This window comes from Passer domesticus, chromosome 33 (assembly GCF_036417665.1).
Source record: "Passer domesticus isolate bPasDom1 chromosome 33, bPasDom1.hap1, whole genome shotgun sequence".
NCBI classification, from domain to species: Eukaryota; Metazoa; Chordata; class Aves; order Passeriformes; family Passeridae; genus Passer; species Passer domesticus.
The window spans coordinates 1252505-1279498 of NC_087506.1; the positions used below are offsets into that span (position 1 = coordinate 1252505).

Consider the following 26994-nt stretch of genomic DNA (forward strand, 5'->3'; position numbering starts at 1 on the left):
CCATGGTTGGTTTCCACACATATCACAATCACAAATACACAGGTTGCTCTGTATGTACCTGACACGAAGCAGGGCCAGGTGGGTGAAGCCCCTGTGGTGTGGGGACAATGGCTGAAACCTAAATCTGAGATCGAGCAGGGCCAGGTGGGTGAAGCCCCTGAGGTGTGCGGGACAATGGCTGAAACCTAAATCTGAGATCGAGCAGGGCCAGGTGGGTGAAGCCCCTGGGGTGTGGGACAATGGCTGAAACCTAAATCTGAGATCAAGCAGGGCCAGGTGGGTGAAGCCCCTGTGCTGTGGGAGACAATGGCTGAAACCTAAGTCTGAGATCAAGCAGGGCCAGGTGGGTGAAGCCCCTGGAGTGGGGGACAATGGCTGAAACCTAAATCTGAGATCGAGCAGGGCCAGGTGGGTGAAGCCCCTGAGGTGTGGGGGACAATGGCTGAAACCTAAATCTGAGATCGAGCAGGGCCAGGTGGGTGAAGCCCCTGAGGTGTGGGACAATGGCTGAAACCTAAATCTGAGATCAAGGAGGGCCAGGTGGGTGAAGCCCCTGGGGTGTGGGGGGACAATGGCTGAAACCTAAATCTGGGGAGGCCTGGCAGATCAATTGCATCACTCTGCTGCAACCTCTCCAAGGCGAGAGCTACGTGCTCACGGTGGTAGAAGGCATGATTGGGTGGCTGGAGACCCATCCCCATGCATACGCCACTGCCTGGAACACCATGCTGACCCTTGAAAAACAAGCCCTGTGGCAAAGCAGCACCGCAGAAAGAATTCACAAAATAATGGGACTTATTTAGAAAACAGCCTCATGAACACCTGGGCCCCGAGTCAGCTGAATGGTGCAATGACCTGCTAAAAACCACCTCGAAAGCAATGGGTGCTGGGACCTTCAAACATCAGGATCTTCATTTAGCAAAGGCCACCTGGCCACTGAACACCTGCCAGGCTCTACCCAGCTGAGCTGGCCCTGCCCAAACAAAACACCCACACGCTGGAGAAGGGGATAAAATACCCGTGGCGCACATGAGAAGCGAGCTAGGGAAAAGTGGATCAGTCCTGCCTTAGGCAGAGGCAAACCTGCAGCCGCATGTGTCCCAAAGCCCCTTTTCAGGGCGGCCTCGCCGAGCCCGACGGCACCGGGGCTGCGGTGGTGAGGGCACACTCTCCACTGCGCTGTGGCAGAGAGTGTAAGAGCCGTCATGAGAGGTGCAGGACTCCAAAACGCAGTTTATCACATGCAAGATGTTAGAGCAGTCCAGGGTCGTGGGCGACAGAGCCTGTGCCTAGAGCTGTCAGCTGCAGCTGCAGGCAGGCCTGGGGACCCACAGTTTAGGTTACAAATGCACTCTGTACTTTTCTTTGCTGAGCATCTTAATCCAGTAGAACCAATCCATACCTTAAATTTTATCTATAGCCTATCATAACTACTACAATTACCATATTCATATTAGTATTCTCCAATCACTAAATGTTAGCACATTACAGTTTAAGCTAGAAGTTGTTTTTCAGTTTTCTTGCAGTGGAAAATTCTGAGACCTTTTTTCTACTTGCAACATTTGCTGACTTGTTTGCCTGTGCTATCTTTCTGCTTGGTAAAAACATCTTCTTGTTTGAGGTGGGTTTATCCTTTGTTCTGAGTCATAAAAACCCCCTTCTAACTAACATACCCTTTGCCTCCTTGGTTAACCAGCAAGACTGGCTCAGCAATTCTTTTCTTCTATATCAAAACTTGCTTCCATCTCTATTCCTTCCTCAGCTTCTACATTCAAAAATCCTTCTGCTAAGCATACACATCTGTGAGACGTTCTTGTCAAACTTTCATCCTTCCCAACATGAGAGTGCACACTTTCTAGGACCCTCGGCTAGCTTCGGTGGAAGTGAGGAAAAGCTGTCTTCCGGGAGAACTGGGTTTACAGGAGCAGGGAGATGGAAGATCGAGGGAGCCAGAAGGCAGAGACAAGTTACCAGGGTGACAGTAACTCATAAAAGGAGGTGGGTACGAAGGTGGAGCCTGGTCTCCAACCAATAGAGGACCAGGGGGTAGTGGGTAAGGGGATACAGACAACTCAACTCATCCAATCGGAGGTATCCTGGGGAGGGGCCTCTGAACCAATCACTCGATGCCCTAGAGAGAAGCTTCTGGAAGAAAGGGTCGGGTTGCTGAGTGACACCGAGGAGGGAGAGAACAAAGGATACAGTGGCTGCTGGGGCAACCGGGGAGGAGATAAGGAAATGGAGAGGGGTTCAAGGGAGGAGAACCACTCTTAATGTAAGGGAGAATGGGACATACCAACTCACAAAGCATAACTTAATTTAACTACTACTGATTAGGTTCTGTTTTGTCGGGCCAGGGTTTTATGAGCCTTCAAAAGGGAACCTAATACACCAAGGATAGCTTGGCTATTACCTTTGGAGGCAAAGAATGAGCAGGATGGCTTCTGCTGCAGTGTTAGAAACAAAAAGGATTAATAAAAGGCAAAATAACAAACAGAAAATCCGAGCCAGGTACAGAGGTCAGCCCCTGGTAGAAACACGTTCACAAAAGCCTCGTGGTTCTTTTGTTCTCTTTTTTTCTACCTGATGGGCCAGGCGGGACTTTTTGGCTCCTATCCAATTAGGTGACCCCAAGGTTTTAGTGACGTCTCTGGGGTCCTATGAGGTGGCTTTTCACCTGATTCTTGGGAGAAACTTCTGGGCTTCTTTCCTTTTTTGGGGGACAAAGGCTAGCTTTGCCACTCTGTCATTGGGGGCCATTCTCCTACACTCCTACAACTGCTGATTAAGAACACAACCCAACACAAACCCCTCCACGGCATTGTCTTAGCTCAAGGACCTTGGTGCATTTTGTGGGCAATGCAGGAGGATTTCACTCTGGGTGAGAATAGTCTGTGATGTTGAATTGTGTAAAATTGGGTGCTGAACGACACTGCCGCTGTGTGCCGTGAGTCCCGTATCGACGAGGATGGATGGCTCCAGTCGTGAGCTCCTAATGCTGCAACCAGCCAACAGCACCACAGCCCTCCTGCCCCGGGGGACATCTGGAATGGACAGAATCACAGCCGTGCACTAAACCAACTCAGCAGACATCTTAGAGGCACAGCCGTTCACAATGGAAATTATACCCGTGCTTGTGTGTATATATATATATTAAAAAAAAATTAAAAAAAATATATATATAATATATATAATTCTATATATAATATATATTATATAAATTATATATATAATATATGTTAAAATATATATAAGATATAATTATATATATTATATATACAAAATATATATTATAATATATATATAATAATATATATATAAAATATGTGTGTGCATGTATTTAGTGGGAAGGTATAAATAGATGGTACAGAAAGAGGAGCAGATACTGTCTTGGCTTTGGACAGGGTTTTGATGTGTTTTGTATCACCTCACCTTTTTGTCAGGGGTGGGGGAAAGGGACTCTATCTGGCTTCTAAGAAAGACATGGCTTCTGGATGAAAAACATGATAAAATCTTCCATTGTTCGTTGTCTTGGGGTCCCCACGGAGCACTTTTGCATGTGAGTTACCTTTTTTGGTATACTTTTCTTATTAATATTAACAATATGAATAACAATATTAATATTGTTGCTGTTACTGTTTGCTTTCTTATGTCATGGCTGTATGCATTAAATATTTCCTACCTCAACCTGTAACTTTCACATTTTGTGCCTCCAATTCTCAACTCCATCCTGCCGGAGCAGGAAGGGGGACGGAAAGGGGGAGCAAGCAAGAAGTGTCTGGTTGGGAGAGCCTTGACGGGGGCACTGAACTGGGGAGAACCATTCCTAAACCATGACAGTTGCAAAGCAATCTGGAATTCCATGGTCCAAGCCAACAGCAGCAGATCCTAGTGCAGGTTTTCACCATGTTACGATCTGGTTTAAATAGGGAACAGCAGAGGAAACTAAGTGTCTGCAAATGAAGAGGATCAAACCCAGAAAGCTTCAAAATATACCCAAAAACATGATTTAAACCAAACAAGGTTAGATGTTGGTGTCAAAAATTGGCGGAACGAAGTGGCCAAGGGGGGGGGGGGGGGGGAGGAGGGAGGGAGGGAGGGAGGGAGGGAGGGAGGGAGGGAGGGAGGGAGGGAGGGAGGGAGGGAGGGAGGGAGGGAGGGAGGGAGGGAGGGAGGGAGGGAGGGAGGGAGGGAGGGAGGAAGGAAGGAAGGAAGGAAGGAAGGAAGGAAGGAAGGAAGGAAGGAAGGAAGGAAGGAAGGAAGGAAGGAAGGAAGGAAGGAAGGAAGGAAGGAAGGAAGGAAGGAAGGAAGGAAGGAAGGAAGGAAGGAAGGAAGGAAGGAAGGAAGGAAGGAAGGAAGGAAGGAAGGAAGGAAGGAAGGAAGGAAGGAAGGAAGGAAGGAAGGAAGGAAGGAAGGAAGGAAGGAAGGAAGGAAGGAAGGAAGGAAGGAAGGAAGGAAGGAAGGAAGGAAGGAAGGAAGGAAGGAGTGTGAGGAATGGACAAGAGTTAGGTAGAAACATATCACCCTTCTGGGGGTCCCAATGAGTCTCATGGGTCCCCTCCATCTGATCTTCTGGGTGGTGAGGGGCCATGTTGCCATGCCACACCAAGAAATATAAAGTCTGGTGGATAAATATATGTTTTGGGCAGGTGGAAATGCTCGTGTGCCCCCCTCACAGGGGGCCCATCTGACACCGTCCATAGCAACACTGAGGATCTGTTGCATTATGCTGCAGTGCTCCGGTGCAGAGTCGGGGCGGGCGGGGGGCAGTGTTTGGGGTGTGGAGACAGACAGACATACTGCACCTCTCCCCTGGAGAGGTGTCCTGCTGCGGTGTGTAAAAACCAATAGCATCCCTTGAATGGGATATGATGAGATCTCAAACTCTCCTCCCTTGACTGGAATATGATGAGATCTCAAACTCTCCTGGACTGAGAAATCCTCCTTGGTCATGGTGAGCTCCCAGCATGTTTTGGAATCCCATGCAGATCCATTGGGACCGACTGGTTTTCCCCCTTTGTATCACCCCTGCTTTTCCCCATAAAACCCCCAGTTTCTGCCCTGCTCATGAGGGAGCTGTCACCTCCAGCCTTTGCAGGGTGCTGGAATAATGGCTACCTCTGTGGAGCTGCTATACGGTGCTCCTGTCTCTCTGTGGTGTTGGCCGGGGTACACCTCGCAAGGCAGGGCTGAAACCACCAAGAGCTGAAATCACTGCCAAGAGCTGAGCTCCCTGTCCCGCACTGAGGTTCCCCTACGGCTTAAGGACTGCTCGTCGCTTGCAGGACCTCTCTCTGAGAAGGCTGGGCATCTGGGTCAAACCATCAGACCCCCGACCGGCTGCCCAACACGGGGGGGCCTCTGATGGGCCGTGACACCCTCTGTCCTTCATGCAGATGCAGCTTCGCCCGGGGTGAAGGGGCCCCACAACGTAGATGGGTGTTAACTGCCTCCCACCTGAGGCTTTTTCATCACACACCCTAAACCTCTCTCCCCCACGACCCTTTGGTGTGAGGGTCTGTTGGAGTCTGGCGACTGATGGCCCTGGGGCTGTGGTCTCCACTCAGAAGGTGTCAGGCTTGTGCTCCGTGCGCGTCCTCAGCCTTGAGCTGTGTCCTACGGTGAGGTTATGATGCTTGTATCCGCAATCGTGTGTTCTCTTAGTGCTGGATATTATGTTCTGTGCCTTCAAGACTGGCTCTGAAGAGCAAGGTTTGTTTGGGTTTGTTCTCAGCCTGCTCCCCCACGGCTGGTGGGACAGAGATTGGGCAGTACATCGTGCAGCTTTTGCTTTTTGCTTCCCTTTTTGCTGCTTGCTTTGCTCTTGCTCCTGCTTTGCTCCCGCTCTGCCTTTGCTTTTTTTGCTTCTGTTAGTTAGTTTAGCTAAGCGGTCCAGATTTTTTCCCTGGACTGTTTTTCCTTTCCCTTTTTGGAACCATTCAAACCTGCTCAGGACTGGGACCTGGGAAACACCAAGAGTTTACACCTGGTGGCTGCAGCAGCCATCCCCAGTGCTGGAGGGAGCGACAACAGAGCCACCACTCCCAGGAAAGACTTTCTGAATTTGTCATCCTTTTCAGATCGGTGAAAGTGTTGTCATGCGGTGTTGTTCATTTTGTGTGCTGGGGGTGTTTTGCTTGTTAAATAAACAGGTTCTTTCCACTTCTCTCTGAGGAATTCTTCCTGAACTGGTGGAGGGAAGGGGCTGTGTGGGTTTGCTTTCTGGGGGGGCCCCTTTTGGAGGTTTTCTCCCAGATTTGCCTTAATCCAGGACAGTTGTTACTTTGTCTTATCTTTATCACTAAGCAGTGTAGGCCTTCAGTCAGTGCCCCACTCCGGGTGTGGCAATCTTCTCTGCAGCTTTTGCAAAACAGTTTTAATATAATACGCAAAAGTTCTTCATGAAGATGTTTAAGCCATAAATGATAATATTTCAGTCTCCAGCAGCAGTCCAGGATCACAAGTGGGCCAAGACTTGATCTAAATTTTTTCTTGGGCCAATGCAGTGGAAACTGACTCTCAGAATGAGACAGCAAGTGGCTGCCGTGGCAACAGGACCTGCTACAGGCTCCAGCTCACGCCCACGGCAACCACTCACTGACTCTCAGAATGAGCCAGCAAGTGGCTGCCGTGGCAACAGGACCTGCTACAGGCTTCAGCTCACGGCAACCACTCACTGACTCTCAGAATGAGCCAGCAAGTGGCTGCCGTGGCAACAGGACCTGCTACAGGCTTCAGCTCACGCCCACGGCAACCACTGGTGGCAATGGATCTCCATGGAGCTGCTCCAGGACCGGTGTCAGCCACGAGTCTTGGTGACGGGCCTGGAGTGACAGGATGCGGGAAAATGGGTCCCCCGTGGTAAAGAACAGGTTTAGATCAGCTGGGAACAAAAGTCTTCCCTGTGAGGGGAGTGAGGTCCTGGCAGAGGCTGCCCAGAGAAGCTGCCCCATCACTGGAAGCATCCAAGGCCACTCTGGACAGGGCTTGAATGTGTCCCTGGCCGTGGCAGGAGGGTGGGAAGCAGAGGCTTTTTAAGGTCCCTTCCAACCCACAGCATTCTCTGACTGTGTGATTCCATCAGTGGGGTGTGATGTGGGAGTTAAGAGTGCCTTGGGCAGAGCAACCACAAAATGCGTTTTCCACTGTGGGGTGGAAAGGAGGGAGCAGCAGAACTGCTCCCTTGGGCTGCTGCAGAGCACATTTTGTCCTTTTTAGGAGATCCATTGACAGAGTCCCTTGGGAGTCGGTCCTGAAGGGAAAAGGAATCCAGGAAAGGGGGAGACCTGATCTGCCACTCTTGCGAGCCACGGTGGTTTAGGTTCAGGCCACCTAATTCGAGCTGTACCCAAAAACGGATGCCTGTTGGGTAGGAATCGTGCCCCATGCGCCTCCACCTGAGGGACTCAGCCCATCGAAAGGGACCTGGAGCAGTTCCTGAGGGACTCACACCCCCCCAACCCATCTTCCCCAGGAGCTTTTCCATCAGGTTTTCTCTTGCTGCCTCTTCCTGAAGCAACGGAGCAGCCCGGGGGAGCACTGGGGGTCAGCCAAGGTCTCCCATCCCAACCTTCCCACGTTTAGAATCCCAGGCTGGTTTGGGTTGGACGGACTTCAAAGGTCATCTGGATCCACCCCCTGCCATCTTCCACTATCCCAGACTGCTCCAAGCCCCATCCAGCCTGGCCTTGGAGCCAGCTGCAGCTTCTCCGGACACGCTGTGCCAGGGTCTCACCACCATCACAGACAGGAATTTCTCCCAGTAAGCCCTCTGGGAGGTGAAAACCCTCAGCCTCCATCCTCTCCCCTGACTGAGGCCCTCCCCAGCTCTCCTGGAGGTCCCTCTCTATATTATATTTTATATCTCTATTTGATTTATACCTACAGACAGGAATTTCTCCCAGTAACCCCTCTAAGCCCTCTGGTGTCCCTGAGCCCCCTCAGCCTCCATCCTGTCCGCTGACTGAGGCCCTCCCCAGCTCTCCTGGCAGCCCCTCTCTATATTATATTTTATATCTCTATTAGATTTATACTACAGACAGGGAGGAATTTCTCCCAGTATCCCATCTAAGCCCTCTGGGAGGTGAAAACCCTCAGCCTCCATCCTGTCCCCTGACTGAGGCCCTCCCCAGCTCTCCCGGAGGCGCCTCTCTATATTATATTTTATATCTCTATTAAATTTATCCCTACAGACAGGGAGGAATTTCTCCCAGTATCCCATCTAAGCCTGACCTCTGGTGTCCCTGAGCCCCCTCAGCGTCCATCCTGTCCCCTGACTGAGGCCCTCCCCACCTCTCCTGGCAGCCCCTCTCTGTATTATATTTTATATCTCTATTGGATTTATACCTACAGACGGGGAGGAATTTCTCCCAGTATCCCCTCTAAGCCCTCTGGGAGGTGAAAACCCTCAGCCTCCATCCTGACAGTTCACAGAAGCCCTCCCCAGCTCTCCCAGAGCCCCCTCTCTATATGATATTTTATATCTCTATTAGATTTACACCTACAGACAGGGAGGAATTTCTCCCAGTATCCCATCTAAGCCTGACCTCTGGTGTCCCTGAGCCCCCTCAGCGTCCATCCTGTCCGCTGACTGAGGCCCTCCCCAGCTCTCCCGGAGGTCCCTCTCTGTATTATATTTTATATCTCTATTGGATTTATACCTACAGACAGGAATTTCTCCCAGTACCCCATCTAAGTCCTCTGGGAGGTGAAAACCCTCAGTCTCCATCCTGTCCCCTGACTGAGGCCCTCCTCAGCTCTCCCGGAGGCTCCTCTCTATATTATATTTTATATCTCTATTAGATTTATACCTACAGACAGGGAGGAATTTCTCCCAGTACCCCCTCTAAGCCCTCTGGTATCCCTGAGCCCCCTCAGCCTCCATCCTGTCCCCTGACTGAGGCCCTCCCCAGCTCTCCTGGAGGTCCCTCTCTATATTATATTTTATATCTCTATTGGATTTATACCTACAGACAGGAATTTCTCCCAGTAACCCCTCTAAGCCTGCCCTCTGGTGTCCCTGAGCCCCCTCAGCCTCCATCCTGTCCGCTGACTGAGGCCCTCCCCAGCTCTCCTGGCAGCCCCTCTCTATATTATATTTTATATCTCTATTAGATTTATACTACAGACAGGGAGGAATTTCTCCCAGTACCCCATCTAAGCCCTCTGGGAGGTGAAAACCCTCAGCCTCCATCCTGACCGAGGCCCTCCCCAGCTCTTCCAGAGGCGCCTCTCTATATTATATTTTATATCTCTATTAGATTTATACCTACAGACAGGAATTTCTCCCAGTATCCCCTCTAAGCCTGCCCTCTGGAGGCCCCTCTCTATATTATATTTTATATCTCTATTAGATTTATACCTACAGACAGGAATTTCTCCCAGTATCCCCTCTAAGCCTGCCCTCTGGAGGCCCCTCTCTATATTATATTTTATATCTCTATTAGATTTATACCTACAGATGCATCGGCCCCAAAAGTGGCTCAGGCAGTCCCTGACGAGTTGTGGCCACCTGGGGTAGCCCCTTTTGGGGCTGGGGGCAGTGGGCACATCCACGGGTTATTTCAGAGAGCCTCAGGGGGTTTGGGGGGGTCCTGAGGGCTCACGGGGTGTTCGGGGGGGCAGAGCTGTGGAGCATTTTGAGGGGACTCTGAGGGTATTTGGGATCTACTGGGGTCTGTAGGGGGTCTCTGGGGTTTTGGGGGGAGCTACGGGAGTGCGTTCTCCAGGTCCCCAAAGTCCTCCCAACCTCTCCTTCATCTGAGAGCATTTATCTGCACCTGTCAGGGAAGTTCACCACACGGACTCTGCTCCTGACTCCCGTGAAATCTGGACGTGCAGGAATGTTTTTCCTGCAATTTCCCCGGCTCCAAGAGGGACCACGGGAGCGGCACCAAAAATCAGGAGTGGGGCTTGTCCATCCCCCACACCGGCAATCGCAGTTTTGATTCCAGTTTTAATTAAAACCTGAACTGTTGATGATTCTGCCTCAGGGTCTCTCTCCAAATTGTGATCACGCCAATCCCAGCAGACACCCTCACGGACCCCCCAGGGACACCCAGCACCCTCACGGACCCCGTAGGGACACCCAGCACCCTCATGGACCCCCCTGGGACACCCAGCACCCTCATGGACCCCCTACGGACACCCAGCACCCTCACGGACCCCCCAGGGACACCCAGCACCCTCAGGGACTCCCCAGGGACACCCAGCACCCTCATGGACCCCGTAGGGACACCCAGCACCCTCATGGACCCCGTAGGGACACCAGCACCCCACCCACAGCTCTTTAGAGCCCCCAGAACCCCCAAATGCTCCTGGGGACATCGGGGGGAAGAGGGTATTGGGGGCAGAGGGCATTGGGGGCAGAGGGTGTTGGGGGCAGAGGGTGTTGGGGGCAATCCCACAGGGAGGGAGTTTTGGGGGGTCTCCTGGCTCCCTGGTGCAGTTTTGGGGTGTCACTGCTTTAGTGGCCCCACCGCGGGCCGGGGTTGCCCAGGTGGGCACTGCAGGAGGCTCTCGACGGCCCTGAGGGGGGAGGGGAGAGCCAGTGGGGAGTCAGGGGAGGGGCGGGGGCAGACCCCGGAATTTGGGGTGGGGTGGGGGGGTGTCCTACCGAAGGCGTCCCCTCAGGGCCCGGCGGTGGCACCGCAGCATCCGGAGCAGGGGGTCCCCGGCAGGGCCTGGGGGGGCTGCGTGTCACAGGGCTGGCAGTGCCACCGGTGCTCCCCCAGCCCCAGCAGGGACCCCCCGGCCCACAGGGGCACCTGTGACCCACCAGGGACCCCTGGGACCCACAAATGGCACCTGTGACCCACCAGGGACCCCTGGGACCCACAAATGGCACCTGTGACCCACCAGGGACCCCTGGGACCCACAAATGGCATCTCCAGCCCCACCAGGGACCCCTGGGACCCACAAGTGACCACCTCAGTCCCCAGGGGCACCTCCAGCCCCACCAGTGACCCCTGTGACCCTCAGGCGACCCCCATGACCCTCAAGTGACCCCCATGACCCTCAAGTGGCCCCCATGACCCACAAGTGACCCCATGACCCACAAGTGATCCCCATGACCCTCAAGTGACCCCCAAGTGACCCCATGACCCTCAAGTGCCCCCATGACCCTCAAGTGACCCCCATGACCCACAAGCGACCCCCATGACCCTCAAGTGACCCCCATGACCCTTAAGTGACCCTCAAGTGACCCCCCTGACCCTCAGGGGCTCCTCCGGGGCCTCACCCAGTGGCTGCTCCCACGGCTCCCCCTGATGGGCATCACAGGCGCCGCTCCTGATTGGCTGCGGGGCCTCGCGGGGGTCACGTGGCCTCGAGCCCGGCCCTGCCCGGTGCAGGGGTTCCGGAAGTGCCTCCCTTGCAGGCCGCAGGGCGTCCTCTGAGCCGCCGGCCTTCCAATATGGCGCACGCCACAGAGCCCCGCCACAGTCACGTGACTCCCAAAATGGCTCCCGCCGCAAGGGCTCCTGGGAGACGGCCGGGGATGGCCACGCCCCCTGGTGCCCGCAGAGGTGGCTCCTGATTGGCCGCGGGGCCTCCGCTGGGTCACGTGACTCCCAACATGGCTCCCGCCGCAAGGGCTCCTGGGAGATGGCCGGGGATGGCCACGCCCCCCGGTGCCCGCAGAGGCGGCTCCCGATTGGCCGTGGGGCCTCCGCTGGGTCACGTGACCCCCGAGGCCCCGCCCCCTGCAGGGCCCCGCCCGCCAGGGGTGTGTCTAGTGCTGGCTCCTCCCCTCGGCACCGCCTCAAGCGCCATTGGACGAGGGGGTCGTTGAGGGCGGAGCTGCAGGGGGTGGAGCCAAGCACAGGCTCCGCCCTCTCTGGCCCGCAGGGGCGGGGCCTGAGCAGGGCCTGGCTGGGGGGGGAAGGAGAGGGTTGGTGGGGGGTGAGGACCCCCAAAATGCTGAAATGCTGACCCTGCGGGGCTGGGGGACGCACTTGTGGGCAGAGTGGGGGCTCCGGGACATCACCTGGGGGTCCCCGAGGTGCTCCTGGGGATGCAGAGGGCTGGGGACCCCCAAAATGCTGACCCTGAGGGGCTGGGAGATGCACCTGTGGGCAGAGTGGGGGCTCAGGGACATCACCCGGGGGTCCCCGAGGTGCTCCTGGGGAAGGAGAGGGTTGGGGATCCCCGAAATGCTGACCCCGCGGGGCTGGGGGACGCACTTGTGGGCAGAGTGGGGGCTCAGGGACATCACCCGGGGGTCCCCGAGGTGCTCCTGGGGATGGAGAGGGTTAGGGACCCCCGAAATGCTGTCCCTGAGGGGCTGGGGGTCGCACTTGTGGGCAGAGTGGGGGCTCAGGGTCATCACCTGGGGGTCCCCGAGCTGCTCCTGGGGATGCAGAGGGCTGGGGACCCCCAAAATGCTGACCCTGAGGGGCTGGGAGATGCACCTGTGGGCAGAGTGGGGGCTCAGGGACATCACCCGGGGGTCCCCGAGGTGCTCCTGGGGAAGGAGAGGGTTGGGGATCCCCGAAATGCTGACCCTGCGGGGCTGGGGGACGCACTTTGGGGCAGAGTGGGGGCTCTGGGACATCACCCGGGGGTCCCCGAGGTGCTCCTGGGGAAGGAGAGGGTTGGGGGGAGCTGGGACCCCCGAAATGCTGACCCTGAGGGGCTGGGGGTCGCACTTGTGGGCAGAGTGGGGGCTCAGGGACATCACCCGGGGGTCCCCGAGGTGCTCCTGGGGATGCAGAGGGCTGGGGACCCCCAAAATGCTGACCCTGAGGGGCTGGGGAATTCACTTTGGGGCAGAGTGGGGGCTCAGGGACATCACCTGGGGGTCCCCGAGCTGCTCCTGGGGATGCAGAGGGCTGGGGACCCCCAAAATGCTGACCCTGAGGGGCTGGGAGATGCACCTGTGGGCAGAGTGGGGGCTCAGGGACATCACCCGGGGGTCCCCGAGGTGCTCCTGGGGAAGGAGAGGGTTGGGGATCCCCGAAATGCTGACCCTGCGGGGCTGGGGGACGCACTTTGGGGCAGAGTGGGGGCTCAGGGACATCACCTGGGGGTCCCTGAGGTGCTCCTGGGGAAGGAGAGGGTTGGGGGGGGACGGGGACCCCCAAAATGCTGACCCTGAGGGGCTGGGGGATGCACTTATGGGCAGAGTGGGGGCTCTGGGACATCACCCGGGGGTCCCTGAGGTGCTCCTGGGGAAGGAGAGGGTTGGGGATCCCCGAAATGCTGACACTGCCCTCACCCCACGGGGCTCCGCAGGAATCTGAGGGGCTGGGGGACGCACTTATGGGCAGAATGGGAGCACCGGGACATCACCTGGGGGTCCCCGAGGTGCTCCTGGGGAAGGAAAGGGCTGGGGAGGGTTAGGGACCCCCGAAATGCTGACCCTGAGGGGCTGGGGGATGCACTTGTGGGCAGAGTGGGGGCTCTGGGACATCACCTGGGGGTCCCCGAGCTGCTCCTGGGGAACAAGGGAGGGAACTGGGGGGCACTCAGGGCTCTGGGGCAGCATTTGGGGCGCCCTTGGGGTCCGGGACAGCGCTGAGGGGACGGGGAGGAGACCGGGGCCTGCGCTTGGGGATGCTGAGGGGCTCTCCCGGCCGGGCTGCTCTCGCACCTCCTTTGCACCAGACGCTCCGTGCGCTGCTCCAGGCTGAGCCCCTGCGGGAGGCGTGCGGGAAATGACGCGGGGCCCTTCCGAGCGCTCAGATTCCCCTCGGGATCCCCCCGATCCCTCAGATCCCCCCCGGGTCCCCCCGATCCCGCCCCGGCCCCTCAGGAGCCCTCAGGCCTCACCCGCGCCATGGCCCGCGCTCGCGCCTGGGCCCGCCCCCGCGCTCCCAGCGCGGCCGCTGATTGGTTCAGAGCGGAGACGGACGGGCGCTGCAGCCAATGGGAGGCGGCGGAGGGTCTGAGGGAGCGCTCTGGGGATCCCTGGAGGGGTTTGTGGGTCTGGGGGCGCTGAGGGAGGCTCTGGAGTGGAAATGGGGGTCCCTGGGGGGATTTGTGGGTCTGGGGGCGCTGAGGGAGGCCTTGGAGGGTAAATGGGGATCCGCTGAGGGGTTTGTGGGTCTGGGGGCGCCGAGGGAGGCCCTGGAGGGTAAATGGGGGTCCCTGGAGGGGTTTGTGGGTCTGGGGGCGCTGAGGGAGGCCCTGGAGGGTAAATGGGGGTCCCTGGGGGGGTTTGTGGGTCTGGGGGCGGTGAGGGAGGCTCTGGAGTGTAAATGGAGGTCTCTGGAGGTGTTTGTGGGTCTGGGGGCGCCGAGGGAGGCCCCGGAGTGTAAATGGAGGTCTCTGGAGGGGTTTGTGAGTCTGGGGGCGGTGAGGGAGGCTCTGGAGTGTAAATGGGGGTCCCTGCAGGGGTTTGTGGGTCTGGGGGCGCCGAGGGAGGCCCTGGAGGGTAAATGGGGGTCCCTGGAGGGGCTTGTGGGTCTGGGGGCGCCGAGGGAGTCCCTGGAGTGCAAATGGGGGTCCCTGGAGGGGTTTGTGGGTCTGGGGGCACTGAGGGAGGCCCCGGAGTGTAAATGGGGGTCCCTGGAGGGGTTTGTGGGTCTGGGGGCGCCGAGGGAGGCTCTGGAGGGTAAATGGGGGTCCCTGGGGGGGTTTGTGGGTCTGGGGGCGCCGAGGGAGGCTCTGGAGGGTAAATGGGGGTCCCTGGAGGGGTTTGTGGGTATGGGGGTGCTGAGGGAGGCCCTGGAGGGTAAATGGGGGTCCCTGGAGGGGTTTGTGGGTCTGGGGGCGCTGAGGGAGGCCCCGGAGTGTAAATGGAGGTCTCTGGAGGGGTTTGTGAGTCTGGGGGCGCTGAGGGAGGCTCTGGAGGGTAAATGGGGGTCCCTGGAGGGGTTTGTGGGTCTGGGGGCGCTGAGGGAGGCTCTGGAGGGTAAATGGGGGTCCCTGGAGGGGTTTGTGGGTCTGGGGGCGCCGAGGGAGGCCCTGGAGGGTAAATGGGGGTCCCTGGAGGGGTTTGTGGGTATGGGGGCACCGAGGGAGGCCCTGGAGGGTAAATGGGGGTCCCTGGGGGGGTTTGTGGGTCTGGGGGCGCTGAGGGAGGCTCTGGAGTGTAAATGGAGGTCTCTGGAGGTGTTTGTGGGTCTGGGGGCGCCGAGGGAGGCCCCGGAGTGTAAATGGAGGTCTCTGGAGGGGTTTGTGAGTCTGGGGGCGGTGAGGGAGGCTCTGGAGTGTAAATGGGGGTCCCTGCAGGGGTTTGTGGGTCTGGGGGCGCCGAGGGAGGCCCTGGAGGGTAAATGGGGGTCCCTGGAGGGGTTTGTGGGTCTGGGGGCGCCGAGGGAGTCCCTGGAGTGCAAATGGGGGTCCCTGGAGGGGTTTGTGGGTCTGGGGGCACTGAGGGAGGCCCCGGAGTGTAAATGGGGGTCCCTGGAGGGGTTTGTGGGTCTGGGGGCGCCGAGGGAGGCCCTGGAGGGTAAGTGGGGGTCCCTGGGGGGGTTTGTGGGTCTGGGGGCGCTGAGGGAGGCTCTGGAGGGTAAATGGGGGTCCCTGGAGGGGTTTGTGGGTCTGGGGGCGCTGAGGGAGGCCCTGGAGGGTAAATGGGGGTCCCTGGAGGGGTTTGTGGGTCTGGGGGTGCTGAGGGAGTCCCTGGAGTGTAAATGGGGCTCCCTGGAGGGGTTTGTGGGTCTGGGGGCGCTGAGAGATGCCGAGGGATTTCTGGGGGTCCCTGGCTGGTTTTTAGGGTCTCAGAGAGTTGTTTGGGCTCCCCAGGGAAAGGTTTGGGGTGGAGGGAGGCTGGGGTGGCTCCAGGCATCCAGAAGGGGCTTGGCTGTCAGGAGGGTCCCCAGGAGGGTCCCCAGGAGGGTCCCCAGGAGGGTTAAGGGGGTCCCCAGGAGGGTCCCCACAGGACCCCCAGGAGGGTCCCCAGAGAGGGTCCCCACAGGGTCCCCAGGAGGGTCAAGGGGGTCCCCAGGAGGGTCCCCAGGAGGGTCCCCAGGAGGGTACCCAGAGAGGGTCCCAGGAGGGTCCCCAGGAGGGTCCCCAGGAGGGTGAAGGGGGTCCCCACAGGGTCCGAGGAGGGTCAAGGGGGTCCCCGGGAGTGTCCCCAGGAGTGTCGCCAGGAGGGTCCCAGGAGGGTCCCAGGAGGGTCCCCAGGAGTGTCGCCAGGAGGGTCCCAGGAGGGTCCCAGGAGGGTCCCCAGGAGGATCCCAGGAGGGTCCCAGGAGGGTCTCCAGGAGTGTCAAGGGGGTCCCCACAGGGTCCCCAGGAGGGTCCCCAGGAGGGTCAAGGGGGTCCCCAGGAGGATCCCCAGGAGGGTCAAGGGGGTCCCCAGGAGGGTCCCCAGGAGGGTCCCCAGGAGGGTCCCCACAGGGTCCCCAGGAGGGTCCCCAGGAGGGTCAAGGGGGTCCCCAGGAGGATCCCCAGGAGGGTCAAGGGGGTCCCCAGGAGGATCCCCAGGAGGATCCCCAGGAGGGTCCCAGGAGGGTCTGCGGAGGGTCCCCAGGAGGGTCCCAGGAGGGTCTGCGGAGGGTCCCCAGGAGTGTCCCCAGGAGGGTCCCCAGGAGGGTCCCCAGGAGGATCCCAGGAGGGTCCCCAGGAGGGTCAAGGGGGTCCCAGGAGGGTCCCCACAGGGTCCCCAGGAGTGTCCCTAGGAGGGTCCCAGGAGGGTCCCCAGGAGTGTCCCCAGGAGGGTCCCCAGGAGGGCCCCAGGAGGGTCATGGGGGTCCCCAGGAGGGTCCCCAGGAGGGTCCTCAGGAGGGGCCCAGGAGGATCCCCAGGAGGGTCAAGGGGGTCCCCAGGAGGGTCCCCAGCAGGGTCAAGGGGGTCCCCAGCAGGGTCAAGGGGGTCCCCACAGGGTCCCCAGGAGGGTCCCCAGAAGGGGCCCAGGAGGATCTACACAAGTTATGCAAATTATCAAAATGCTAAACACTGACCTGCTTGCTCCGTTTGATATTGAACATACAGCTCAAATGCTGCTCCAAGCTGTACAATTTAAGGTTTTTCAGGACAACTGGAGATCACTCAAAGGGTTCCAGCAGAGAACACGAGATTGCCTCAGACTGATCCTAAACACTGCATGGGGGTAGATGCTCTCGTGGGGGAAAATGCCTTTTCTAATCCTGAGCTTCAGGCTAGCTGGGACCCTGCCACTCAAGCAGTGCCAATGTTGTTTTGGGATAAATCAGGTTGGGAGGCTGATTGTTGAAATGTTGGGATATTTTGGGAAAAAATGTTGGGATGTGTCAGGAATAAAAAGCTGAGAAATGGTAGGAACAAAATATGGGGAATAGAATGCTTGGATATGTCAGGAACAGAATGTTGTGATAAGATTGGAATAAGATGTTGGGATTTGTTGGGAGTAAAATGTTGGGATATGCCAGCAAAAAACCAGGATATTCCAGGAATAAGATGTTGGGATCAACTGGGATAAAATGTTGGTCTGTCTAGGGAATAAAATATTAGGATATTTCAGGAATAAAATGTTGGGAGGAGGCAGGAATAAAATACTGTGGAGTGTTTGGATATTTTGGGAATAAAATATTGGGTCATAGTGAGAATAGAATGCTGGGGCATGTCAGGAATAAAATTTTGGGATGTGTAAGATGTAAAATATTGGGATATGACGGGATTTAGTGTTGGAATATGCTGGGAATGAAAAACTGGAATATGTGAGGAATAGAATATTAGGAATAAAATATTGGTGTGTGTTGAGAATAAAACATTGAGGTAACTGGGAATGTTGGGCCATTGGCAGGTGATGCTGCTGCCAGTGCTCCTGGCAGATGGGAAGGCGTGTCCCAGTGGGCTCCATGTTGCTCTGGAGACAGATTTTTGTCTCTGGGTCTTCTCTGGCTGGAACTGGCACCTCCTGATCGACCTCCCCAGCAGCTGCTTCCGCCACGTCTGCGGCCTCTGTGGGAATTTCAACCTCAAGCCCCTTGACAACGTCCCCGAGGCTGGTGACAACGTCACTGCAATTGTCACGTGGGCCAGAAGCTGGAAAAGCGCTGCCTCCGAGGCCGACCTGATTGGTTGGGATTGTTGTGATGGAGCACACCCAATATGTGATGAGAAGAAGAAGGAGCTTTATGGTGGGAACCACTGGTGTGGGATCAACAAGAAATCCTTCCAGGGGCTCTTCAGAGCATGTCACGACACAGTGAAGCCTCATGACTTCTTCACAGCTGCCTGTCCCACCTGTGTCTGAGCGACGGGGCAAGGTCCATCCTCTGCCAGTGCTGGAGACCTGCACAGCGATGAGCTGGAAGCGTGGGGCCGTGGTCCATGGCTGGGTGATGCCATCAGGATGTCATAAGGGCTGGGGTTTTGTTGTTTAAGCTGCCCCTTGTGTGAGGACACGAGGCTTGACTCCATTTTCATCAGAAGGCTGATTTATTATGTTATATTTTATATTAAAATACTTCATTACAACTATACTAAAAGAACAGAGAGAAGAAGATCAGAAGGCTACAAAGACAAGAATAGAATTGGAATGAATAACAAAAATCCTGGGACTGCTCACAGCCTTGGCACGGGTGGCTGTGATTGGTCACTGATTGAAAACAATCCACATGGACCAATGGAAGATGCACCTGTGGCCTTCCACAGCAGCACAGAGTTATTGTTTACATTTCTTTCCTGAGGCTCTCAGCTCCTCAGGACAGGAAAAATCCCAACAGAGGATTTCTCACTAAAATATCATGGCTACAGGGTTTTGTCCTGGACTGTCCTGGATTAAGGTAAATTTGGGAGAAAACCGCCAAAAGGGCAAACCCACACAGCCCCTCCCCGCTAGGGGTTCAGGAAGGATTCCTCGGAGAGAAGTGGAAAGAACCCGTTTATTTAACAGGCAAAACACCCCCAGCATACAAAATGAACAACACCAGGTGACAACACTTTCACTGATCTGAAAAGGGTGACAAATTCAAAAAGCAGCAACCGACAGAACAAGAGGACACAGTCTCAAGCTGCGCCAAGGGAGATACAGGCTGGACTTAAGGAGGAAGTTTTTCACAGAAAGAGCGGTCAAATACTGGAATCAGCTGCCCAGGGAGGTGGTGGAGTCACCATCCCTGGATGTGTTTAAAAGAAGACTGGATGTGGCACTTGGTGCCATGACCTAGTTGAGGTGTTAGAACATGGGTTGGACTCAATGATCTTAAAGGTCCCTTCCAACCCAGAGATTCTGTGATTCTGTGATTCTTTGAAAGTCTCTCCTGGGAGTGGTAGCTCTCTTGTCGCTCCCTCTGGCACAGGGGATGGCTGCTGCAGCCGCCTGGGGAACTCTTGGTGTTTCCCAGGTCCCAGGCGGAGGAGGTTTCAGTGTTTCCAAAAAAAAAAGGGAAAGGAAAAACAGTCCAGGGAAAGATTTGGACTGCTAAACTAACTAACAAGCAGAAACAAAAAGCAAAAGCAAAGCAGGGGCACAGCAGAAACAAAAAGCAAAAGCAAAGCAGGAGCACAGCAGAAACAAAAAACAAAAGCAAAGCAGGGGCACAGCAGAAACAAAAAGCAAAGCAAAACAGGGGCACAGCAGGAGCAAGAGCAAGAGCAAAGCAAAAAGCAAAAGCAAAAAGCAAAAGCCACGTTATGTACTGCCCCATCTCTGTGTCCCGCCAGCCATGGGGGAGCAGACTGATAACAAAAACCAAAACAATCCTTGCTCTTCAGAGCCAGTCTTGAAGGTCCAGAACATAATGTCCAGCATAAACAGAACACACAATTTGGGATACAAGCATCATAATGTCACCCTAGGATAGGTTTTCTTTGAGAAGGGAAGGAGCCAGACTGGGGATGGAGGGGAGTGGAGGGGGATCCATCCTGGGTTGAAGCCCTCAAATCCCTCAGGTGATCCTTGGGAGTTCTCCAGAACTTTCTCCTGGTGCTCCAGCTGCTTCTTGTGTCCCAGAACCCACTCCATCTTTCCAAGAATCCAGATCTTTCCCACATGTTCCAGGCCTGGAGATTCAGAGGTGACCTTGTCACATTCTGCAGCTTCCTGAAAGGTGGTTGTGTCAGGTGGGGGTTGGTCTCCTTCACCAAGCAACAACTGACAGGACCAGAGGACACAGTCTCAAGCTACATCAAGGGAAAGAATGCTTGGATATCAGGGAAATGTTTTTTACAGAAAAGGTGATAACTTCTGGAATGGTCTGCCCAGGGAGGTGGTGGAATCACCATCCCTGGATGTGTTTAAAAAAGACTGGATGTGGCACTCAGCGCCATGGTTTAGCTGAGGTGTTAGGGCATGGACTCGATGATCTTTGAGGTCTCTTCCAACCTAGTCATCCTGTGAAATTCTGTGAAATTTATCAGCGTCCCAAACTTCATCTTGTGCATTCCAGACCCCATCCAGCACGGCACGGACCCTTGCCACACGGCTCAGACCTCATCCCGCTTGTCCCAGTCTCTTCCCACATTTCCCCGACCTTCCTCCTTGCAATCCAGACTTTGCCCCACTGCTCCCACCCTCACCCCCTTTGCTGTCACTGTGGAGAACAACCACCGCGGCAGCCGCCTGGTCTCCTTCATCAAGGTGCTCACCATGGAGGTGTACAACGTGACCCTCAGCCAGGAACACCCCCAGAAGGTCGAGGTAGGGATGGAGTTGATGGGAGTAGTTCAGAGTCATTGCGTGGGAAGAGCCCAAGGTCGTGGTGCACTTCAAGGTCATCACAAGGTGGAGTTTCAAGGTCCTTGTAAGGTGTTCAGGTGGTTTTCAAAGTAATTTCAAGGCATCTGGTTGGGTTTCAAGATTCTTGTGTGGTGTTTAGATGGGTTTCAAAGTCACTGGGGTGGCATCTGGGTGGGCTACAAAATCACGTTGGTGGGCTTCAAAGTCGTTACATGGTGTCTTGGTGGGCTACAAAGCCATTGTGTGCCTTGAAACCTAACCCAATGCCATGGAATGACCCTGAAAACCACATCTTGGTGGGTTTCAGGGTCATTCCATGGCATTGGGTTAGCTTTCAAGGTCATTGTGTGGCATCTAGATGGTCCTCAAGGTCATTCTATGACACCCGGGTGAGTTTCAAATTCATTGGGTGACCTTTTGTTGTTGTTCCCAAAAGTACCCAGTTCTGCCCAGGAAAAGTTTCCAAAAACAACCAAGCTAACTCGAATTCCCCCTTTTATAGCCCCCTTCAAGCCCAGGATTGGTGGATTTTGGATCCGCGCGGTGATTGGTCCGTTCCCAGGCTTCCCATTGGTCTTTAACGCCGTTCATTCTGGACCAATCATTTCTGCAGGGCGTCGAGTGATTGGTCAGGTCCTGCATCCAATCTTCTTCATCCTCGCTCTGCCCTCCACAAACCCTGGACCCTTCCTCCAGAACATTCTAACAATTCCAACCCTTAACATAACATAATTAATACAATATAATTGAACTCTAATCTAATCTATTATCTTTTACTGATAACAAGGTGCAGTGCCACCGCTGCCAGCTGCTCCCCAAGATCCTTGGTGAAATAAACGGGCAGGAGATCTTTCTCCTTTTTAATGCCTTTATTAAGAAGAATCAGCTCAGGTGGGGAGAAGCCGACGGGTCGCGCCCACGCCGCCGCTGCTCCCAGGAGTGGCACGAAGAAGGAGGATGAGGAGGAGGATGATGCAGCTTTGTCCTGGTCTGCAGGCAGAGCTGGGGATTCTGTCCTCACGGGAGAGTCGCAGATTCCTGTTTTTTTTGTCTAACACCCCGAGGTGTCTCTTTAATCAGCATCTCTTCAGGTTAGGGTGAGAAACAAAAAGGATCCAAGCAGGTACGGGACTGCGCTCCCATCCTTAGACGTCACTTAGGTCACTTGTTGGCTCGTCATTTTAGGGGTTTTCCTGGGAAAACTGTAAAAATTCGGGGCGCAATGCATTTCTCATCTGCATACTGGCTCTGATGTCACTCACGTTCTCCTTGTACCTGGAGGGTTTGTCCTGGTGTCCCTCCCTGGCAGGTGGCCAGCATGGGGGGGACAATGGTTAATCACCAGCCATTAACTGCTAATTGAAGAACGTAGTCCCATACCTGCTTGGACCCTTTTTGCTTCTCACCCTAACCTGAAAAGATGCTGATTAAAGAGATGCCTCGGGGTGTTAGACAAAAAAAACAGGAATCTGCGACTCTCCCGTGAGGACGGAATCCCCAGCTCTGCCTGCAGACCAGGACAAAGCTGCATCATCCTCCTCCTCCTCCTCATCCTCCTTCTCCGTGCCACGCCTGGGAGCAGCGGCGGCGTGGGCGCGACTCGTCGCTTTCTCCCCACCTGAGCTGATTCTTCTTAATAAAGGCATTAAAAAGGAGAAAGATCTCCTGCCCGTTTATTTCACCAAGGATCTTGGGGAGCAGCTGGCAGCGGTGGCACTGCACCTTGTTATCAGTAAAAGTTACGCTAAATGAGATTAGAGTTTAATTATATTGTATTAATTGTGTGATGTTAAGGGTTAGAATTGTTAGAATGTTCTGGAGGAAGGGTCCAGGGTTTGTGGAGGGCAGAGCGAGGATGAAGAAGATTGGATGCAGGACCTGACCAATCACTCGACGCCCTGCAGAAATGATTGGTCCAGAATGAACGGCGTTAAAGACCAATGGGAAGCCTGGGAACGGACCAATCACCGCGCGGATCCAAAATCCACCAATCCTGGGCTTGAAGGGGGCTATAAAAGGGGGAATTCGAGTTATTTGGTTCTTTTTGGAAACTTTTCCTGGGCAGAACTGGGTACTTTTGGGAGTAACGTGCTGTTCTGTTTTTTTGAGTCGCTGCGTGAGTGCTCGGGCCTGTCCTGGGCGCTCTGTTCCTTGTAGCTATTTAAATAAACGAGAGCCTCTTTCTCGTGAGAAAGTTTGGCCTCGTTCGTGTTCATAACAACCTCCTCACCCCCCACGGCCTCGTCGCTGTGCAGAGGAACAGGCAGGGCTGGGTGAGTCGTCACCACCCTGGCTGGTACCCAAAAATGTCATCACCGCTGTGTGTTGGCACTCTAAACATCCTTCTGACCTTCATTTTAATTTTAAAAAAATCGATATTTTTTCCCTAATTTCATTCCCAGTGAGAGTCCACATGGGTTGTCCCATCCCACCAGCGCCACAGGATGTTCTGACATTAATTTTGCCCAAAATTGCTCTTTCTGCTCCCAGTGAAGCACCCGTGTGGGTCATGGGCACTAAGACACATCCATAAATTGATGCACCCCAAAATTTTTAGCAAAATTGCTCTTTTTTCTCCCCGTTTCATGTCAGAGAAGCACCTACGTGGGTTGTCCCTCATCCTACCCCCACCGTGCCTGAATGCATCTCATAATTTTTCTACAAACTCCCTCTTTTCCAACCAGATTCCCCCAACTACCCTTCATTGCCCCAAATCCCATTTTTTCCCTTAATTTGGTGTTTCCCAGCTCAATAAGGTCCTCACCCCCCTGCCTGTAGAGCAGCCAGGTAATTTAATCAATACATTTCACCTGACTGGCTAATTAACAAGACACCCAAAATGTGGAAAAGAGACCAAAAAGGGGAAAAGGAGTTTCCCAAAGGAAAGAAAAGAGCCCCGAAAAGAAGGGAAAGGAGACCAAAAAAGAGGGGGAAGAGACAAAAGTGGGGAAAGGACCCCAAAATTCAGGAAAAGAGACCAAAAAAAGGAGCAAGAGCGTGGGGGGCAGGAAATAATCCCAAAAGATGGGAAAAGAGGCTGTAAATGAGGAAAAGAACTGAAAAAAGTGGAAATAGATCAAAAAAGGAGAAAAGAGGGGGGGAAAGGGTGGAAAGAACACCCCAAATGAGAATAAAAACTGAAATGGATGGGAAAAGACACCAAAAATAGGTAAAGGACCCCAAAAACGGGGGAAAGGAATATTAAAAAGTGAGCAAGTGTGCAAAAAATAGGGGGAAAGGGAGAAAAAAAATGAGACACCAGAAACGGGGGAAAGAACCCCCCACAAAGGGGGGAAGAGAAGCACAAGAGAAGGGGGAAAAAAGAGTAGAAAACAAGGGAAAAGTGAATAAAAAACGAGGCTCAAAGAGCCTTGAGAAAGAACTCAGATGGGGGAAAGAGACCAACAGCAAAGTGGAAAGAGTTAAAAAAGAGGTATAAATATAGTTATTTATTTTAAAGTCCAGAAAAGGGGGAAAAGAGCCTAAGAGGGGGAAACTGCCACAAAATCCCCCTCGATTTTGCCTTTCTTCCCACCCAGTGATGTGGAAAATTGACATTTCACCGGGGTGCCCGCACCCTGTCGCTGACGTCATCCTCAGATCCGGAACACCCGGATTTTTGCGAGCCCCAAAACTCCGCTTTCGCCCCCCAAAATAAAACCTGTCAGAAAAGCGGCGGTCTGGGATAAAATCCCGGGAATTCCGGCGAGGCAGGGTTTGGGGGTGGGGGAGGGCTGTTCCCCTCCCGTGCCCCCCCCCCTCCCCGCCCCCCCCTCGGTCAATATTTCCCCAGGCCCACGGGGAGGGCAGGGCGGGGGGGGCACCCGGATCTGTGGGGCCGGGGAGGGCAGGGCAGGGCAGGGGGCACCCGGACATCCGAGTGCCCCCGGGGGGGAGCGTGCCGCGCCTCGCCTGGGGCTGACCCCGCACCGCTGTCCCCAGTCCCTCCCAGTCCCTCCCAGTCCGCCCCAGTGTGCCTCCTGCAGTCCCCAGTCTCTCCCAGTACAACCCCCCCCCACCCTCCCAGTCTCTTCCAGCCCCCCCCCAGTATACCCTCAGTGTCCCCCCAGTGTCCCCCAGTGTCCCCCAGTCCCTCCCAGTGCATCCCAGTCCGCCCCAGTGTACCCCCAGTGTCCCCAGTCCCTCCCAGTGCATCCCAGTGTGCCTCCTGCTGTCCCCAGTCTCTCCCAGTACAACCCCCCCACCCTCCCAGTCTCTTCCAGCCCCCCTCAGCCGGCCCCAGTGTACCCCCAGTGTCCCCCAGTCCCTCCCAGTGCATCCCAGTCTCTTCCAGCCCCCCCAGTATACCCCCAGTGTCCCCCAGTTCCTCCCAGTGCATCCCAGTGTGCCTCCTGCTGTCCCCCAGTTCCTCCCAGTGCATCCCAGTGTGCCTCCTGCTGTCCCCAGTCTCTCCCAGTACAACCCCCCCACCCTCCCAGTCTCTTCCAGCCCCCCCCCAGTATACCCTCAGTGTCCCCCAGTCCCTCCCAGTGCATCCCAGTCTCTTCCAGCCCCCCTCAGCCAGCCCCAGTGTCCCCCAGTCTCTCCCAGTGTATCCCAGTCTGCCCCAGTGTACCCCCAGTGTCCCCCAGTCCCTCCCAGTGCATCCCAGTCTCTTCCAGCCCCCCAGTATACCCCCAGTGTCCCCCAGTCCCTCCCAGTGCATTCCAGTGCTCTCCCACTATTCCCCGTGGTGATCCCAAATCCCTCCCAGTTGGTCCCAGTCCCCCCCAGTCCCTCCTCCTGCATCCCATTGTCGCTCAGTGTCCCCCCCAGTGTGTTCCAGCATCCCCCCAGTGCCTCCCAGTCCCTCCCAGTTCCCCTCCCCAGCACCCCTCCAACATTCCCAGTGTCTTCCAGAACGTTCCAGCCACCCCCAGTGCCTCCCAGTCCCTCCCAGTTCCCCTCCAACATTCCCAGTGTCTTCCAGAACGTTCCAGCCACCCCCAGTGCCTCCCAGTCCCTCCCAGTTCCCCTCCAACATTCCCAGTGTCTTCCAGAACGTTCCAGCCACCCCCAGTGCCTCCCAGTGCATCCGTGTCACACTCAGGGCCCCCGGTGTCCCCTCCGGCCTTCCCAGTGTCCCCCAGCACCTCCCAGCCTCCACCTCAGTGTCCCCCCAGTCCCCCCCAGTCCGCCCCAGTCCCCCCCAGTCCGTCCCAGTCCGCCCCAGTCCGTCCCAGTCCGTCCCAGTCCCCCCCAGTTGCGGTGTGGGCAGAGAAGGAACTGCCTGGGGCCCTGGGAGGTGCCACCCGGGGGTGTCCCCTGCCAGCCCCCACCCCCGGCCTGTCCCCTCCCTGGGCATAAAGCGGCTCCAGTGGCAGCACTGGGACAGACTGGGACCATGGGAGCGCAGTGAGTGGGGACACTGGGGACACGGGGACACGGGGACATGGGGACATGGGGACACGGGGACATGGGGACACTGGGGACACTGCGGGGCACGGGGACACGTGGGACAGGGGGGGACAGGGTGGGGGGACATGAGGGACACGGGAAGGACAAGGGGCATGGGCGGGGGGACATTGGGGGGGCATGGTGGGACATGGGGACACGGGGGACATGGGGACACAGGGACACGGGGGACATGGGGACACGGGGACACGGGGACACTGGGGACACGGGGACACGGGGACATTCGGGACGTGGGCGCACGTGTGGGACACGGGGGAGCAGCGAGGACACGTGGGACATGGGGACATGGGGACATGAGGGACACGGCAAGGACAAGGGGCATGGGCGGGGGGACATTGGGGGGGACATGGAGGGGCATGGTGGGACATGGGGACACTGGGGACATGGGGACATGGGGACACTGGGGACATGGGGACATGGGGACACTGGGGACACTGGGGACACTGGGGACATGGGGACACTGGGGACATGGGGACATGGGGACACTGGGGACACTGGGGACATGGGGACATGGGGACACTGGGGACACTGGGGACACTGGGGACATGGGGACATGGGGACACTGGAGACACTGGGGACATGGGGACATGGGGACATGGGGACATGGGGACACTGGAGACACTGGGGACATGGGGACATGGGGACATGGGGACATGGGGACACTGGGGACACTGGGGACGTAGGGACATGGGGACACTGGGGACATGGGAACATGGGGACATAGGGACATGGGGACATGGGGACATTGGGGACACTGGGGACATGGCGACATGGGGACACTGGGGACACTGGGGACATGAGGACATGGGGACATGGGGACACTGGGGACATAGGGACATGGGGACATGGGGACACTGGGGACACCGGGGACACTGGGGACACGGGGACACTGGGGACACGGGACATGGAGACACTGGGGACACTGGGGACACTGGGGACATGGGACACTGGGGACATGGGGACATGGAGACACTGGGGACACGGGGACACTGGGGACATGGAGACACTGGGGACATGGGGACATG

General features: G+C 56.2%; 2 protein-coding genes and 1 long non-coding RNA gene across 10 annotated transcripts; 2 read left to right on the forward strand and 1 right to left on the reverse strand.

The window, feature by feature from the left end:
• The first annotated feature begins 6738 nt into the window (after positions 1-6738).
• On the forward strand, positions 6739-9981 carry LOC135288521 (uncharacterized). Its single transcript, XR_010351587.1, has 2 exons — positions 6739-6861; positions 7219-9981. It is a non-coding gene; the product is annotated as an uncharacterized LOC135288521 (long non-coding RNA).
• LOC135288520 (F-actin-monooxygenase MICAL3-like) lies at positions 9936-13806 on the reverse strand. Of its 2 annotated transcripts, XM_064401897.1 has the most exons (5): positions 13771-13806; positions 13592-13635; positions 11240-11871; positions 10616-10682; positions 9936-10527 (listed from the first exon to the last, which is right to left on the reverse strand). In XM_064401897.1, exons 1-5 carry the CDS (start codon positions 13777-13779, stop codon positions 10458-10460), a joined length of 822 nt encoding a protein of 273 aa, XP_064257967.1. In that variant the 5' UTR covers positions 13780-13806; the 3' UTR covers positions 9936-10457. The 2 variants fall into 2 exon arrangements, with proteins under 2 accessions (XP_064257967.1, XP_064257966.1); XM_064401896.1 differs by lacking the exons at positions 13592-13635; positions 13771-13806 and adding an exon at positions 13415-13585 and having other exon boundaries at positions 11240-11867.
• Positions 13807-13860: 54 nt separating this feature from the next.
• On the forward strand, positions 13861-25930 carry LOC135288534 (uncharacterized). 7 transcript variants are annotated; one of them, XM_064401923.1, is made up of 5 exons: positions 13861-13916; positions 16926-17105; positions 17675-20515; positions 24094-24601; positions 24798-25930. In XM_064401923.1, coding segments are annotated over exons 4-5 (1065 nt in total). In that variant the 5' UTR covers positions 13861-13916; positions 16926-17105; positions 17675-20515; positions 24094-24600; the 3' UTR covers positions 25862-25930. The 7 variants fall into 7 exon arrangements, with proteins under 7 accessions (XP_064257993.1, XP_064257997.1, XP_064257996.1 ...); XM_064401926.1 differs by having other exon boundaries at positions 13902-13916; positions 16926-17002; XM_064401924.1 differs by lacking the exon at positions 13861-13916 and adding an exon at positions 15328-15394.
• The last annotated feature ends 1064 nt before the right edge of the window (positions 25931-26994 follow it).

Coding starts and splice junctions, on each gene's coding strand:
- LOC135288520 (XM_064401896.1), bottom strand. CDS start 13,486: ATGCTGCCCCAGAGCCCTGAGTGCCCCCCAGTTCCCTCCCTTGTTCCC. Junction 11,868..13,414: donor AGCAGCTCGGGGACCCCCAG/GTGATGTCCCAG, acceptor CCCCCCAGCCAG/GCCCTGCTCAGGCCCCGCCC. Junction 10,683..11,239: donor GCCGTGGGAGCAGCCACTGG/GTGAGGCCCCGG, acceptor CAGCCCCCCCAG/GCCCTGCCGGGGACCCCCTG.